At 46.9% G+C, this 17,380-nt stretch overlaps 1 protein-coding gene across 2 annotated transcripts in view; it reads right to left on the reverse strand.

Moving 5' to 3' along the window:
• Nucleotides 1-715: 715 nt before the first annotated feature.
• The window catches only part of fne (ELAV like RNA binding protein found in neurons), a 173,923-nt gene continuing 157,258 nt past the window's right edge, over nt 716-17,380 (reverse strand). For both annotated transcript variants that reach the window (XM_084576232.1, XM_084576231.1), the window contains exons 5-6: nt 15,215-15,600; nt 716-6,997 (exon numbers count right to left, since the gene is read on the reverse strand). In XM_084576232.1, coding sequence (XP_084432358.1) covers nt 6,673-6,997; nt 15,215-15,600 — 711 coding nt within the window. In that variant the 3' untranslated portion in view covers nt 716-6,672. The remainder of the gene's footprint in view (nt 6,998-15,214; nt 15,601-17,380) is intronic.

Genomic DNA, 17,380 nt, shown 5'->3' on the forward strand with positions numbered 1-17,380 from the left:
CAACTGGAGTGTGGGCGGCACTTCGGGCTGATTTACGTAGTTAGCACCTTTGAATTCGTGTTTCTGTGATAATGGTTTTAGAAGTACCCCCTCAGTGAGAAAAAAATTTACGGCCTTTGAGAAAACCTGAAGACTAAAGTATTTTGTTTCTGTATGAACTGAATTTACCTGGCTAAGGCAATATAAGCAACTTACATGCATGGTTTTCACAGTTGAAAAGCTTATTTTGTGATACCTTTAAAGGTCAGAAATTGTGAACCAAAATGGAGGCAATCAAAAAGGGGTAATAAGGGAGTAAAAGGCAACTTAATACTAAATAAGCGTTAAATATAGAAAACACCACCTAAAAACACTGCACAAGCTATGTTGTAAAATGCTCTTCTTTACAGTGTTTTTTTTTTTGAGGATAACTTATTCCCATACACCACTCTTTTAGTTTAGGTAGAAGCACTGAAGCAGTAGCCTTACTACAAATATGCTCCCTCAGTGCCAATGAATGCAGGATGTGGAAGCAAATAAAATGGCAGGCAACAGGAGAATGCAAATCTTTTTCACAGTTGCCAAGCAAAACTCATGATGACAAGTTGACCACTGACTCTCTTTGTATGCCAGTTCAGTAAGCAAAGGAAAAAAAAGAAACAAGCATAAAGTATAAAACAAAATATCCAAGCAAAAGCATGCAAGAAAAACTCAAGAAACATAAGAAAACCATTAGTCTGTTTAAAACATTCGACACACCTTTAATAATTACAATTAACCTTCTTTTCACAGATGACATACGAACAATAAAGCGGAATGGCTGAAAGTAACATATCTTCACTTGAGACAAGCAAGATATTTTTATAGTGAAACGTTTTCATGCTTGAGTGGGTGCATGTAGGAAGCCAAAACAAGAGCGAACACAGGGCACAAAAAAGGACAAAGGAAAAATAAAAATAAAACAAGGAATTCGAAAAACAAGCTTTCTTTGGTAACACAAATGTCAGACTTTGACAGCAAAACAAGGCAGGGAAATGTGGCAATCGAGGAGAAACAAAATGACAAAAAAAGTTTTTTTTTACCATAACGGTCCATGAAATAAAGCCCCAAAAAGCTGTCACAGACACAAACACCAATGAATAAGCAAATATAAAACAATAAGCTGCAATATGCGACTAGCTCAGCGCAAACATATACATATTGTAAGTACCTCTCAAATTGAACTGAAGCAACTTGTACATCAAGCTAGTAAGAAAAGATATAGAACTCCATGTGCATGCCACATTGTCGAGTGTAGTGTGTGTTTTTAGTGTGTGAGAGAAATAACTGCATTCGAATGAATTAGTTAGCCAATGAGATATTTAAACTTACTATGTGTTCAGCACACTTGTCAAATGATGTGAGGTCACACATGTACCAAATCTAAAATAGTTAAGCTTTTAGTTGCTCTGCTAAGATGGTAAAATTCCCTCACGTAGATGCCATCAGATGCATGCCGACACAAAACCTGTGTCCAGAATTTTTTTTCTTCATGAAAAATAATTTCATGCAGTGCTTGCAAGTGCAAGTTTAATATCACTGGCAGAGCTTACATTTAAATAGAACACTCTCAAACCTGATGCATAAAATTTTGTAAAATACAACTGGATGGCAAAGAGTATGAAAGTGCTGTGAGAGAAAATGACTTTCAGCCTGAAAACCAATCAAAAGCACTGAAGACGGAGCTCACATTTCAACTTTTTCAGCTAGTCAATCTGATGAGCTTATTTGAGTACTCTCCTAACGCACTTCCTGTGCACGTGTATTACAACAAAGTGTACGAGTGAGCTTGTTTGTGTGTGTTTATATGCTTGTGAGCTCTTTGGTTTCAAGTATTTTCCCCATTGGTCCGTGCTGGTCAGTGACATCAAGCTGATGTCACATGCATCTGAAACTCCCTATCCACCACCTTTCTTTCACCCACTCTCAAAATGCATAGCTTTAAAGACTGGGATGGACTCAGTCGAGAGCAGATTACAGTCTGACATGCATCCTAAGTAGCACAAAAGGGGTGCACACACCAACTCCCCACTCACAGAGATAACTTTCACGCGACTTGATTATCACACCGGGTCACAGTTAGGTTACACACCACGCTAATAAATACGCCAACATGTTATAAAGAGAAAAATTTGCACGCGCACAGAGACTCACAAAAAACCGCGAACCAATGAACAAGTACGATCACCACATCAGGGTACACCATGTGACCATCACGTGGTGGCATGTACATTTGTCAAGGGTGATGACAGGGAGAAATAAATACGCACAAAGCTATATATAAAAATGCACGAAAGCAGTATGTAAGACATGAAAACAGGAAGCGCCCAAGCAAGAGCCCACTTGGCACTGAATAGGTGCATCAGTCAGTCAACCACATATAAAAATGGGTGCATGAGAAGTGTGCAGCTTGTATCCACACTGAAAGCACAGTTGTTTGAACAACCCGCAGTGTCGTTAAATGAATGAGTGAAAGAAATGGCCAACACTGATTGCTTAGTTTGCCCACTACAATCTGCACTCTTATCGCTAAAGACAAATCCGGTTTTTGGAAGGCCATTTTACGGTATCGGTATTCTTGTTTACACAACACACATTTGTTTTGCTTTTAATACACTGGGAGGAGAAATATGCATGGTGGATAAGTGTTTTGCACAAGGGAACACAGAGAGACACACATAGCAGAAAACAGCTTTTCCTGTGACTTTTTACACATGGGAGGTGACAGACCTGAGATCATCCATGTAAACACTTATGGAAAGCTGCATGATCCACGATGTGATGCTTTTTTTTCTCGTGTAAACCTGCCAAAGACTAGAGTTTCACTCATTGTAGGGGCGGCTTTAGTTGCCTGCAACCCTTAGAGACAGAAGTAAGGACTCGTGACACAAAGATGTACAGAAAAGTGGTGTGGGTGTCAGAGTTGCCAGTGGTTTTCCGACATTTCAATTCCTGCTAGAATAATAGCCACGAACCTATCGCCACTTGAAAACTGGCACAGGGTTTTTTTCTGAACACCAGATGCACCTGGATCGGCTTTACAGAAATATATTCAACATTCAGCGCTATATTTTGCATGACAGTCACTTTTCTGACAATCTGAAACGAGAACCTCGGGTTAAGTACAAGGTCGAAAATTCCCCAACTGCTCATAAATTATCATGTCAGATTGCACATTTTTGACCTGGAGACCTCAACAACCCCAGTTATCCTTAAATTATTCAATGTTCATATGCTAGCCAATACAAGTTTCAAGAGATTTCTTATCTTTTCCAAAACCATCGGCAGTGGCCCTGAAAACCACACAAAACAGTATGTGCTTAGTGGCAAATGTCTGCAAAGTGAGAACCAGCAGCTTGAAGGCGTTCACTAGTGCAAATTACGTATATTGCTCTACAAGTGGTAAAGTTGTCACTTTCCATTCCTCGGCCTAATCATTTGCCTGAATCTATCTCTCAAAGCACCGCACAAACTGTACTTGTGGCTGGCAACAATGTGTAGGCACAAAGCTAGCTCTCTTCAAGCACGCCAGCAAGGAAACTGGTCTCATTTTTCAGACACTGCACGCAACAAGCACAGAGAGCGATGCCGTGAAAAGCAGCAACGCGACGGAAGACAGTGACATAGCTAACGCGATATGTGTGCCTTGCACAGTATTACACTAGACACCACAAAAAAGCTAATGCTATAGACATCCGAAACAGTTATACAGACAATAAGAGAGAGGCGAAGTGCTGAGGGTGTTCACGGGGGATGGGAATTCGATGGGCATACGACACAGTCGTACAAGCAAAACAGTTTACTGCACTGGGTGCCCACGCATTCCCCGCAATGTACAACGAAGCATAAAATGCCAAACACGCTATGAACACTTAAGCAGGCAACCATGAACTGTCCTAACATCAAACTGAGTATCGGCATATCGCGTAAAGGAAGTTTACCAAGAGAGAAAAAAAAAATTGAATGCCCTAAAGTGGAAACTTGGAAATGCACAGCATGAGTATCACTGTTCTTTTTACTTCATAACATAAACACCGAGTCACACATTCCTAAAGCCAATGATTTCAAATCACTGAACTAACAATCTGACCCCTTTTCGTGAAGCAGTGAGAAGTTTCATGGCTGTAAGTAACAGCAAAACACCCAATGAACATTTTTTTCGAAAAGTAATAGGACCAAATGTTTTCAGTTAATCTACTTATGTGTCGCTTGGTTGCAAGCAACTTAACGAGGACCAAACAGGAAATATTTATTTATATGTGCAGGCCTGCACTATCAGTTTTTTTTTGTGATCTTGCACAAGGGTTCCCTGATCTAAAAACAACTGGTACCAGCATTCAAAAGACAACAGATGGCAACAACATGCGGTATCAGCAGATAAGTACTTTGGCCATAGCAGGACTAGTGAATAAACTCACAACTATGAACATGCACAATTAGTGCAGATCTGAAAGGACAGGCCAAGCTGGCTCAATAAATAAGATATATGTGTCATAAATAGTTTCATAAATAGGTACCTGCATTAGGCACAAATAAATAGCAATTAGTGACTAGCCTTCACTGTCTGTGTCAGTGCTGTCAAGTCCTAAAACTATGAAATACCTGCAGTAGAACGGCCAATTTATCATTAGTACACACTCTCCTAACAGTGCTAGAAGCAGCTGCTGTAGCTTATAATATTACAAAAACTTACAACCTGGCTGGCTTTCTCATTAGGTTCACTACTGCCTGCAAAAGAGGCCTTGGACTAGGCCCAGGCAGAAAAAATGCCAGAGCTGCAATGCCTCCCGAAACAACTGTGTAAGGTTGTTTGATTACATCTAAAACCTTAAATTAAACAGAAGTTTGCTTGCCTTTGCCCTATAGAATATTTTTTCCCATGACTGGTTTGCATCTTCCTCTGTGTTCACGTTTGGATTAAAAAACGACCTCTTACAACGCCAAGGCAACAGTGAGAAAATCACTCCATCGGCGTGGAGACGTGCGCGGGTAATGTTACTCAGGCCTCTCTTTTCCTCGTCACGTTTGCGTCTTTATGCTACGACCTGGGCTGCTCTCGACACAACGGTGTATTAGTTTTGCAGCATCATTAATCACTTGACACCGCTCTGCTCAAGAAGTTCCCGGACCTATATATGTCTGAGCATGGGCACCTACGTTTTCGCGCATACTACGGCCACATTCTAGCCATCAAGCCCCTCCTTATCGCGATATGCCCGTGCAATCGTGACGCCATAATTGGCAGAACTAGCACAAAAGAGAGTTAGGTACGTAAAGAAAGTTGTTTCCTGTACACAAAGATGGGGAACTAATAGCAAGTTAATCAATTCTGCCCATTATTTCTCTTTTTTGTTCCCTTGCGTGGAAATCCAAAGTGCATCCCCATTCCGACATGTTCCCAAGATTCCTGCTCCGTGATGCACTCTGGAAAACCTTCGCAATACCTGATGCATCTTGAAGTCTCTTCATTGCTATCTCGAGTCCTGTGGTCATTAACCAGGTAACCATAGGAATATGGTGTTTTGTCTGAATGAGGCTGATGAAACAAATCACTAGGATTGAGACAGCAGCGACCGAATTGGGTGCAAGAGAATATGAAATTGGACTAGCATAATCATAATAAAGTGGAGACAATGGGGAGGACTCGAGCATATGAAAACCCCCAACATGCGTGATTAAATCAATTGAAACCCTGTGCATGAAAAGAATTGCGCGCGAACAAGTTGGAGAGGAGACAGCCTCTGTTCTAGCCCAGAGGGATCTGCAATGTGCAAGTAGCACATTCTCTCTCTCGTGTCTTTTACTCGGCGGTTATAGTCAACCTTTCGCGTTCGTAGGGCCCTCGCGTTCTCCTCCCTGGTCCAGTGTTCCAGTTTCTTCTTTTTGTTTCCTTCTACAGGCCGCGTCAAACGTTATCTGCGCTTGTGAGTCATCTGGTGGAGGGCTGACAACAAGGCTCCTCCGGTCTCCATGTCGGTCTGTGCGACTGTCTGTGAGCGAAGCCAGTGCATGTGTGCAGTGGTCAGTGTGTCTGTGCACGTGTGAAGCTGAGTGTGTGTTTTGTCCATGGTTCCTGTCTGTGTGTACAGCTTCACAGTTTAACATCACGAGGTACATTACTTTACTATATTCAATAATTCAGCTTTCCTTTGCACTCGGTCACTTTTTTATAGAGTGTGGGGGTGACATGAACAAAAATATTGGGGGTAGAGTGTGATGTCCTACACACCGTCCGGTACAACAGGCAGGCAATGAGAAAGCAAAGTCGAATCTGTGGAGTAAGCAACCTGTCCAGAAAGTATTTAAAGAGGTGCGTAGTACCATAATTACTGATAAACATGTTCAGCTCGCTGACCAATTATAGAAATGCGCTGATCAGGAATCGGCGATCAACTCATAGCTGTCGCCCTCCAAGAAATGCCACTGCCCTCCCTTATCTGCATTATACAAGCATTGCAGATGAGTTTTATGGCTAAATCTCAATGAATCCAAGAGCTCACATGATGCTTTAGGACACGAGAACTCACGCCTACAACAGGTTCTGCCGGACGGTGGAAAGATCGGTGGATGACTAAAGAAACGTGTGAGTTTGTGTGTGTTCGTGTGTGTGTGTGTCTATGGTGTGTGGGGATGGCGTGGTGTGCGGGAAGTGCTTTAGGACTTGCACTTGTTGGTCTTGAAGGAGACCTGGAGCACGCGGTTGCCGAGCGTGTAGCCGTTGAGGCTCTGGATGGCCACCAGGGCCTCGTCGTAGTTGGTCATGGTGACGAAGCCGAAGCCCTTGCACTTGTTGGTCTGCAGGTCGCGGATCACCTTGACGCTCTGCACGGCCCCGAAAGGGCCGAACAGCTGCCACAGCAGGTTCTCCTCCGTGTCCGGCGCCAGGTTGTACACGAAGATGCACCAGCCGGAGCCGTTCATGGCCGATCCGGCCAGCAGCGGGTTGGCCAGGAGGTCACCCGCCAGCGGAGAGTACCGGCTGCGCACAAAATGGGGGAAGAGAGAGCAGAGGGCATCAGGTGAGCACACGCCGTCAGAGGTGGATCGGTAAGACAAAGTACCTAGGAGGTATAAAGGAACAAAAGGAATAGCCGCTGTCAGCTAGACTACATTGCTTAAATAGCATTCGTAATGAGATTTTCTAAAAAGAGACAAATAGTATATTGCATTCGAAACTGCCAAAATAAGGCTCCCATTTAAGTTAGCTACATTTGCCTTGAGACATATGTCTCACGGGAACTGCAATAATATTACTGCAGTTTCCGTCACACCAAAATCCGCCGCCGAAAGAGACGAAGTTCCATCACTGGTCACAGCGACATCATGATACAGGTCATGTTACCATGAATGGCCAACCTTATAGCACCACTTACAGAGGTAAAACAGCAAAATGACCTCTTTAACTACCAATCAGGGTCCATCATGTGATATCCCCGTCGCCATATAGAGGCGGAAGTCCCTGCATGGTCCAGATAGTATTGACATCAGAGAGATAAAGTCACCCTGAACAACGAACCACAAGACTCCCACATACACAAGCGAAATAAAAATTTGCCAATGTTTAAGTTACTTTCTAATGCAAATTTGAGTGCAGCTCATTAGGTTTTTCAGCTTTTCGATAGACTGAGGCAAAAAATTCGAGCAAAACATACATGTACAATTAGATAACTTTTTACTTTTCACACATATTACCAAGAAATACTCCGCTAACAGTTCTTGATCTAAACGCGTGGCCTGCGCTATAACAGGAAAGGCGGCGGTGACACTAGGCGGAGTTACTGTGCACGCAGCGGCAGAAGGAGGACTTCCACCTATTTCCTCACCCATGGCTTAGAAAGAACTGGCAGATAATAAACTATATAGGCAGGAAGTTCGCAGTGGCGAACGGCGGCTATGCGTTTCGGCTCGGGCGGTGCAAGTTACTTATCGTTGCATCGAACACAACCAGTGTTCCGTTGAACTCATCAAAGTTCATCGACGTTCTAGGCAGAATCCACTTCTTGTAGCGAAAGCTACACTGCTTTAGGTTTTCAAGCCATTGGCGTAGCAACGTGTGCTGTATGCCGCACGCCGTTGCCTGTCAACTGTCACCTGGTATAGACCGAGAGTTTGGCCAGGAGTTGGAGGAGGAAAGAAGAAAAACCAGTGAAAGATGAAGAAAAAGAAGAAAAAAGAAAAAGAAGGAAAGGAACAAAATGAAGAAGAGAAAGCAGAAGAAAAAACGAAGAGGAAGACAGATAACTCGGTAGTTGGTAGAAGCGAGTTGCTAGCCCAGAAGATTCCTGCGAACGTTGTGAAGGAGGCCCATTAAATCCAGCTGTCCGCAAAAAATTCTCTGCAACACTCACAGCTTTCGCTTTATCACTAGGTTCAAGCCATGCTTGACCCTCCTTCCCCTTCCCCCCCCCCCCTCCAATTTTTTTATAAAAACTGGAGCATGCTATGCCAACAGACGCTTTCCTGCTCCACTTAGTCAGCCCTCCGCGGCGGTGCGCGCATGCGCAATGCAGAACCTGGTTTCGAGGGGAAACGCCGATGGAGACGCCGCGAAACGCAGGAACGGGCGCCAAAGAACTGCGCTCTAAAAATGATAGCTTGGCTTGTACAATTTGCGATCCTACCTCAACTGCTGATGCCTGTCTAGTGATGAGCTGAAAAATGCAGCAAAACAACTGAACCAAAGGCAACAAGGAAATGCATCTGGAAGCTCGAACACTACCTCATTGCTTCGTAGCTTTTCTCTGTAAAAATCCTTTAAATGCGAAACTAATTTTGCCCAGACACTTGTATAATAAAGATAAAAATTAGGGTGACACTCAATTTTTCCCTTACGCGCAGCCACGAGATAACTCATATCTATATTGCTATACAAGAAATGGAAGGCACGGTATCTGTCATATTTGTCGATAGTGGTGGTGGCGAAAACATTAATTGCTATATGTACAGAGAGGTACAGGCGCGAGGTAGGATGCCTGGACAGGTACTCCATCGGCGTTTGTCGCATCCCGGGCGCGCTGCGTTAAGGCCTTTGGGCCTTCAGGGTGCAGCAGCCGGACAGGGTTGCCTCCCAGTTCTCTCTGTTTCGGTGGTTGGGGATAGGGGATATGGATGGATTCTTCTGGCAGGCCCACACAATGTGGTAGGTGTCAGACACCTTCCCACAGTGCGAGCACCGCCCGTTAAATTGTGGATTTAAATGTTCAAACGTTGCTGGGCACAACATCGTATTGGTGAGCAGGAGCACCTGCTCATTAGCCTTCCCCAGCCCTTTGCACAGGGTGAGGAGAGTTTGGTGCGTGGATCTGTGATATTCACATATTTCCCTAAATTTGCATGTTGGATTAAAATCACAATCCTGTTCCGCGTCGGGTGCCGCGGGAAAGGCCCGGAGAAAGAGCGCGCGGCGGCGGTATCGGCTGCCTCATTCCCATGGACAAGCCCTTAGCGAGTTGGTTATTAAGTATTTTGAGGAGGAGTCGGAGGCTGCGAGGGCGTTGGCAACTTCTGCGTGAGTTGGTGACTAGGCCTTGAACGTAAGGCCGTTTACCGCTTTGCCCTTGTGGATGACCGCGGCTAGGGTTCGGGCCGGAGACGTCCACGTCGAAAACTCCTGGTTTGCTTCCATAACGTTGGCCCAAGGCTTCTGACGGTGGCCCAAGGTTTCTGCCCACGCCTGGCACCGACCATTTATGTTGGAGGGGAGGCCGCACGTGGAGGCGCGTCTCCATTTTTCGGGAATGAGACATCTCTCCTTTGTGAGTTGGGAGTGTTGGATGTGAAGTCGGGCTAGAATACGGCGACTCCGTCCTTGTCACAAGCATGTATTGGTTGGTAAGGTGGGTCTCCCGAAGCTCCCTGAAACATCACCTAGCTCCATGAGGCGGTTGGCAGAAGTAGAGACCGAGAGGTCCAGTGCTCGTTTCATTATTTCACGGAGGATGACTTCGAGGGTAACATTTTTTTCGGTGGACATCTGAGCTGCGACATAAGCGAAATGAACCCACGTCGACAACAGACCTCCGTGGCGACAACTCGAAAAAAGTTTTCCTGTTGCGTTTCGAACACCTCTGACAACTCCAGAGCCGAAGCTGGAGTATACGGCGACGGCTCTTCGACCGAAGGAGCTGCGTGCGCTCTAGCGTGAAACTTTAATGAACAGTAGTGGATCAATGATGAACGACGTCTCCGCTTCCATATATTACTCGCGCAGTTTACATACAATTAAAAATAGCCCAGCACCGCCGCCTCAGCGACTGCTGCTCCTGGTGCACATTCCGTCTTCAGCTACACCGTACGTCCAGCTGACAATACTAAACCTATCCTTCGAAAAGTATGAACACTACAGCCACCGGCAAAATTTTGCACTGGCAGGATTAATCCGCCCTTTAACCGATGCAAAGCTTGTGTCATATGTCCCATGCTGACCTTGCATGTTGCAATTAAAGACGGAAATGGAAAAAAAATAGACTTCTGATTTTAAGCCAGTTGCAAATTATTTCATTCACTATGGTAGCGCACATCAGTTCGTATAGCAACTTCCAGCGGCATTGTGGACAGATGCCATACATACCCTGAGTTCATGCTCTACAGGAAAACAGACCGACAGCGTCGTCAAACGCATCTTCCCACCGTCTTAGTAGGCCAACATTGCACAATACAATTATCTCGCGTTTTCAAAAAGTTCCAAGTTGTGGAGTGCCTAAGTGCATGTCAGCATAAAAGATTGAGTCGGGTAAGGTAAAGTGCCCAAATGTAATACTACTGTAGAGCCGAAGAGCCCACGGAGATCATTTAGCAAAAACAAAAAAAAGAACGAACTAAGTTTCGGAATTATAAAGGAAATCGTACGATTACGGAACAAGACGGCAAACACGCCTCAAAAAATGGCGTCCCGCAAAATACATGCACGGACACAAAACACACACAAGCGCTACTAGCGAATATTCGGCATGATTTGTGAATAGGCGGCTGCCAAGCCCAGTCGGAAAGAACTACAGAAAATTTTCTGATGTTACGACAGAATTTCTGTGCGGTTTTTGATGGGAAACCTGTTGTGACAACAGAACATTCTGTAGTAACATCAGAAATTTCTGTAGTTACAACAGAAAAAGTACTACAGAACTACAGACAACAGAAATATATTACAGAAAAACTACAGAACTACAGAAAAGTACTACAGAACTACAGAAAAATCTGATGGTTACGACAGAACTACAGGATATTTTGTCGTATTTTTGACAGAGTTCTGTAGTTTTTTTCGACTGGGAGGGCAATCAGACTATTGCGCCACGTATTAGCATAACCGATAGGCTTAAGGATCGAAGATCCCGGCCAGCCAGTAAGTGAGCAGTCAATTACCACGACAAGCGACGAAACTGTGTCCTTAGTGTATGTAGCTAGGGACGGCTGAAAGTCTGCGCAGCTGCGTCCATGACCGCAAAGCAATAGCTGCTATAAACAGCTTCCTCGGGCCTCTAGCGCGAGTAGTCGCAGAAAAAAAAAAAAAAAGCTACTTGGGAAGAAGCCAGTATAAAGAAATGTGAATGAACACAGCTGTTTGTAGAAATAAACTAAAAAAGAAACGAAGAAATGTCACGCACCGTTCCACTGATGGTTCCAATATAATTGCCCTCGCACGGACCCTATCCTCTTTCTCGCTACACATGCTTCCGACCGCACGTCGCCACCGTTTACGAGGCCATTAACGTCCGCTTCCGGCTGCTTTCTACGCAAATAGGGGAATAGACCCGCGGGACTACTCGGGCGCAAAGCAGCGTCCCTGCGCCCCGCGCCCTAGAAACCTATGCACTAAAGCGCAACAACACAGAGCATCGCGCACAGTACACAAAAGAGGAAGCTGCAAACATGTCACGACGTCTGGGTCGCTTAGGCGCTCCCGCAGCAAAACCGCCAAAGAGCGATTTGGGCCGCCACATAAGAAGCAAATGCGCGCGCACACACACACCAACCGCCCGCGCAGCGTTGTGACCCAATCTACCTGCTGCCATGCCGACGCTGCATTGACGCCCGCGGCCCTTTACTGCGTCTCCCAAAGCGATGGTACTGCCGAGAGACAGCAGCGCCTCGCCGCCCTCCCCGCCCCGTGGCTAAAGACCCGAGGAGACCCAGAGCGCCAGCGAAGCGCGAAGCCGTAATGCAAGCACACACCCGCCAACTAGACGGCCCGGGGACGTGAAGCCTCATCTCCCGCCTCATCTTCGCTCATTTACGAGGCCGATATTACCGCGATGAGCACCGCGGATGGAAAGAAACCGCGGGAGTCTCGCTCGCGGCGTCATCGCGAACAAAATTTCGGCGCTCGTCTTACCCCCGCTCCACGCAATACGGCTAGATGTTTTGTAGACGTAGTTTCTCTTCAGCTCATGCAATGAACCTCGCCTTGAAAGGCTACGAGAGCGCTAACATGACCGCACAAATGCCCACTGAACTCGCATCTTACGCTGCGCAAAAAAAAAAAAAACATTTTCACTTTGTAGGATCACGATTTGATATGAGCACGCCCAGCGACCAGGCGCTAATACATCCCCACTTCGCGCCCTTCTGTCGCGTGCGAAGACCAGAGTGTCGTTTCGCTGTGGTTCTCATCTAACTCGTAACGACGACCCACGCGCTGAGAGCCATTCCCGAAATTACTCATCCCGCTATCAATGCTTCACCCCGATTTCGTCTCTCGCCTCTCTGCCGGCTTCTTCAGCGTACGAGGATTACCAGACTTCTGCGCGGTTCAGACAGAACTCTCCTGCCTCGCGAAATCGATGGATGTTGATGAAGATGACCGTTATTTTAAAGAGCAAAGCGCAGCTCTGGCGAAACGGCGCCCTGTCCCAAACTATTTCTCTTGGTAGGGAAGTTTAGTCATATTACCCAACAGAAGCCGAGCATCAGGCCAAGAAAACAATAGAAGAACAATTATGCTCTGCCCTAAGGGTGTGATGCGACACCAGCTCGTAGCCCCCTGTGTGCTTCCGCATCGGGGAACCAACGCCGCCGCGCAGCTTGCAAGGCGAAAGCCGATTTCAAACTTAGAACGTCATGGAGGAAGGAAAAAACTTAGGAGAGGTCCTGGCGTCATTTTTTTTGAAGCCGGCTCGGCCGCGCCGCGGCCGGATGCTGCAACGTCTCTCCTCCTCCTTTACCCTCCGCCTTCTCTTTCTCCGAGACGCTCACGTACCTAGGGCCCTTAGCAACGCTGTTGCTAGTGGCCCGAGTTATCATAGCAACAGCGTCGCCGTTGCTAATGGCCCGACTTGGCTAACCCTAAACTTTGACGTCATTGCCGCCACACTTTCTCCAATGCATTGGGAATGGCAAGGGCCTCTCCTAAGTTGTTTCCTTCCTCCATGAAGAACGTGAAGCCGCCATTTGTCTTGGCAACAAAGTAACAGATCTCGATGTAGCTCCAGTGAACCCCGCATATCGGTATCATAGGATTTTCCCGACATGTTTCTGACTCCTCCTTGAAATCTTCCTCTCAAGCTATGGGCTACGAGATGGCTTTTCAACCGAAAAGCCCTGTAGTGCATTACTGTATTTACTCGAGGGACGTAGCGACGCTGGGCATCGAAGCGGGAACAACCGCACTGAGCAAGCGCTGCGGTAGTTCCTTTCGAAGCCATCAATGCTCGAAGAGATGAGGTACGTACGGTACGCTATATGTCGCTGCTTCTTCAGTCAGGGCCCGGAATCTACCCAATGACGTGAACTTGGAAAAATACAATTAGAACAGTTCATGTTTGCGCACCTACCAACAGAGTAACCATTTAGCGCTCCGTTCACAATTCCGCCTTCCATCGCACCCAACGGAGCACCGAACGATCCTGTCCTCGGAAGGGAGTCACGTTCCTACCTCCCGCACCCAAAACAAAGGAACATTAAAAGGCGACCATGTCCTGTAATGCGCCAAATTTACGTTAAAGTTATGGCCTTTACTTTTTCCTTTTAGATTTTCGGTATTAAATATTTTTATTTGTCACCAATGTTGCAAACGTGGCTTTGAAGTTGCAGAATTCCCGCTCTCGCCCAACACCTCAAGCTTCTGTGCCATAGACTTCTTTTTTTGCATGCCCCAAGCCGAACAGCGCACTTGAGGCGTGCACAGCGATACTATCCGCCTTGACTTTCAATCAAACTAACCTATCTCTTGGCGCTCCTTACAAACATTGGCGACGCAAAACGCACAGACCAAAAATGGTAAAGACGACGCTATCTAAAGCACAGTGCGAGAGAAAGAGGCTACATCAGAGTGGTCTCAAGGAGCGCGAATCGAGCCTGGTTTGCCTACGTAGGCGTTGGTTTGATTCCCGCTCGAGTTTATATAAGTGTGGCAAAGATTTTTCTATTTTTGTGTTTTCTTTTTTTTGCTCCTTTCATCAAACCCTCTCGGCTGCATCCTCCGCTTCCCGCTTCTGGCTACGGGCCACGACGTTTCAAGAAAAGGCACTTGAATGCAGTTAAATTCACGTCATTTGCGAAGATGTCGGCTCCAAATCACCTTTATCCACTTTCACCTTCGTGGTCGAAAGCACACTGACACCCCGTGGAAATCCCCATAGGCTTGCGCACAGGGGGGGCTGGAGAGGATGTAGGAGACAATCCTCTCACGGGGGCGCCAAGTCTACCGGAAGTGTGTAGTCAAATTATAAACGTGCAAGTTTTTGGCCATGCAGGGTTTTTTTTTTCTTCACCATACTGGCGGCTGGTACCCGTGATGTTGCATTGCGAGAACTACTCACTTGTCAGTTTTACCCTCGAAAAACCGATCGAGGACTCAAGAAACCATTGTGAACGCGCGTCGTCGCGTACTTTTCATTTATGTGTCCATGGCGAAGCTTGTTTTAATTTTGAGCGCGTACTTTCTTTGTTTCAACTGCATTACGTCAAAATAAATGTCTAATAACAAATCCTCATCGTTACGCTGCGTTTTGGACGTAGGGAGTTTGGTGGAAGGAAGGGTGGAGAGCGGGGGCGCTGTGGTGAAACGTCGCTCCCCATAATTCAGAACACTGCGCACACCTATGGAAATCCCCGATCAGTCTGCTAAACTAGAAAAGGCGTCTTAACTGCTTTAAAAACTACTCATAAACAGCATTCGTAAGATTTTAAACATCGAGAATGCCATTTTCAACGAATAGGCCTAACCGTACTAGTCGGTAAGGTGGCATGCATTGGACCTTACCTGAAGCGGTTGGCCGGGTGGTGTATAGGCCCTGGGAATCGGCGCTGGGGCGACAAGTAGGCGGCCAGCGGCGCGATGGCCTTGGCGTTGTTGCTCGGGTTGTTTGCGAACTTGACGGTGATGGGCTCGGTGGCGCCGCCGTCGGCCGGCACGCTGTTGTGCAGGTGCTTGATGGCGCGCTCGGCCTCCACGCGCTGGTCGAAGCGCACGAAGCCCACGCCCTTGGACAGACCGGTGATGTTGTCGCAGAGGATGCGCGAAGTTATGATGCGGCCATAGGGAGAAAACAGCCCTTCCAAATCCTGCTGAGTCATGGACTTGGGGAGTCCGCTGACGTACAGGTTGGCACCCTTAATAGCCTCACTACTAGGGCGGGCATACGACACCTGCACAAAGCACAAGAAGAAGATGCACTGTCAACGCGCGAAGAAAAAAAAGGGAGGCGCGAGTTACTGGGCCAAGATTATTAAAGAGCATTCCAACCCTAAAAGGCCAGCTTCACAGAGCGGAAGTGGCCATCGCGCTCAAAATGACTCCACTGCATTTCACAGGAGCCACGCATTTCGCTGGAAGTCAACAAGCGCAAAACGTTGGGGCAGGGAGAGGAGCTGATTTTCTGACCTTATTGGTCTTGTGGCTGCTGACCGCTGACGTTTTCTAGCTCTGCTAAGATCCCAAAGGAGTGAGCGTAGCTCTGGTGTTAGGCGTTATTAATAATAATAATTTGTTCACAGGAAGGGAAAGGGTCAGTGTCTGTCACACTTGCTCTGCGGACACCTGAACCGCGCCGTATGGGAAGGGTGGAAGGTGGCAGTGAAAGTTGAAACAGAAAAAGAGGAGCCGCAGTGGAGGGCTCCGGAGTAATTTCGACCACCTGGGTATCTTTAACATGCGCTGGCATCGCACAGCACACGGACGCCACTTCGTTTCGCCTCCATCGAAACGCTGCAGCCGTTGTCGGGTTCGAACCCGGGAACTCCGGCACAGTAGTCGGGCGTCTTACCACTGTACCACCGTGCCGGGGCGTTAGGCGTTAACGATTCTGTTCTTGGTTAGTATGCATACTGCCAAGAAAGCAACGAGGTTGAAACCCAGCCCAGATGCCCAGTCCCTGAACCTACGATCTGCGCCTTTAACTCCCAGATGGATAACTAACAAGCCGAAAATGCTATTTAAGCCTTTCACGAATCGGTCAATCATTGTTACGCCGCCACAAATATAAATCGCTAGAGCTATGACAGTACGTATGCAAAGAACAAAAGCTTGAGTCAGGTAGGGGCGGATAACTAGACTGGAGATTAGTGTGGGCATGGGGTCGCCCGCTGGCGCAACAAAGCGTAAATTGCAGATGGAGAAAGTCATTTGTTATGACTGCAAACGTAGACGTAATTATAGAAAAGACAGAGATATTGATAAAAAAGGGGCGTGTTCAATGGGAAAATCGTTTCGTCTATAGAGTTTAACGCCCCAAAGTGCCGAAACAAGGGCGCCGTAGTGGAGGACTCCGGAAATTTCGACCACCTGGGCTTCTTTAACGTGCACTAACGTCGCACAGCACAAGGGCGCCTTGCTTTTCGCCTCCACCGAAAAGAGGCCGCCATGGTCTGGATTCGATGCCGCATCCTCAGGTACATCATTCGAACGCCGTAACCATGCGCAATGCGCCACCGCGGTGGGTCAAAGGGGACATCGAAAGTACGGTAACCTCTACCTGCTAACATATTTCAGCCATAAAAAACAAGGTCACCCAGTACCCAAACGTACTGCCGACAGAACAGCAGGTGCAAGAAAGTTTAAGCTTACAGTCGAAGATCGGATGGAATGACAGTAATGGAGAAAAGGCACACAGAAGGAACCTAATTGGGTTGTTTTCCCCGGACAAGGCGGCTTATTATACGCAGCTGCTTCTGCAACGCGCGTCCAACGGAGGCCGTCAAAGCGAGAGAAAATGAAAAAAAAAAAAATGAACGCAGCGGAAAAACGTCAGCTAAGCGAAACAATCTCATTAGTTCGGCGCTGCTTGCACTGAGCACAGGAGGGCGAGAGAATCTAAGGCACAAGAGAACACGGCGGGAAGAAGTGGCAGACGACACTATACTCTGCGCTGCGTGTAACACGACCTACAGCGTCCATGCAAAATCCTAACATGCTGTCGGACATCGCCGA

This window comes from Amblyomma maculatum, chromosome 8, assembly GCF_055883805.1.
Source record: "Amblyomma maculatum isolate TAMU_Amacu chromosome 8, ASM5588380v1, whole genome shotgun sequence".
NCBI lineage: Eukaryota > Metazoa > Arthropoda > Arachnida > Ixodida > Ixodidae > Amblyomma > Amblyomma maculatum.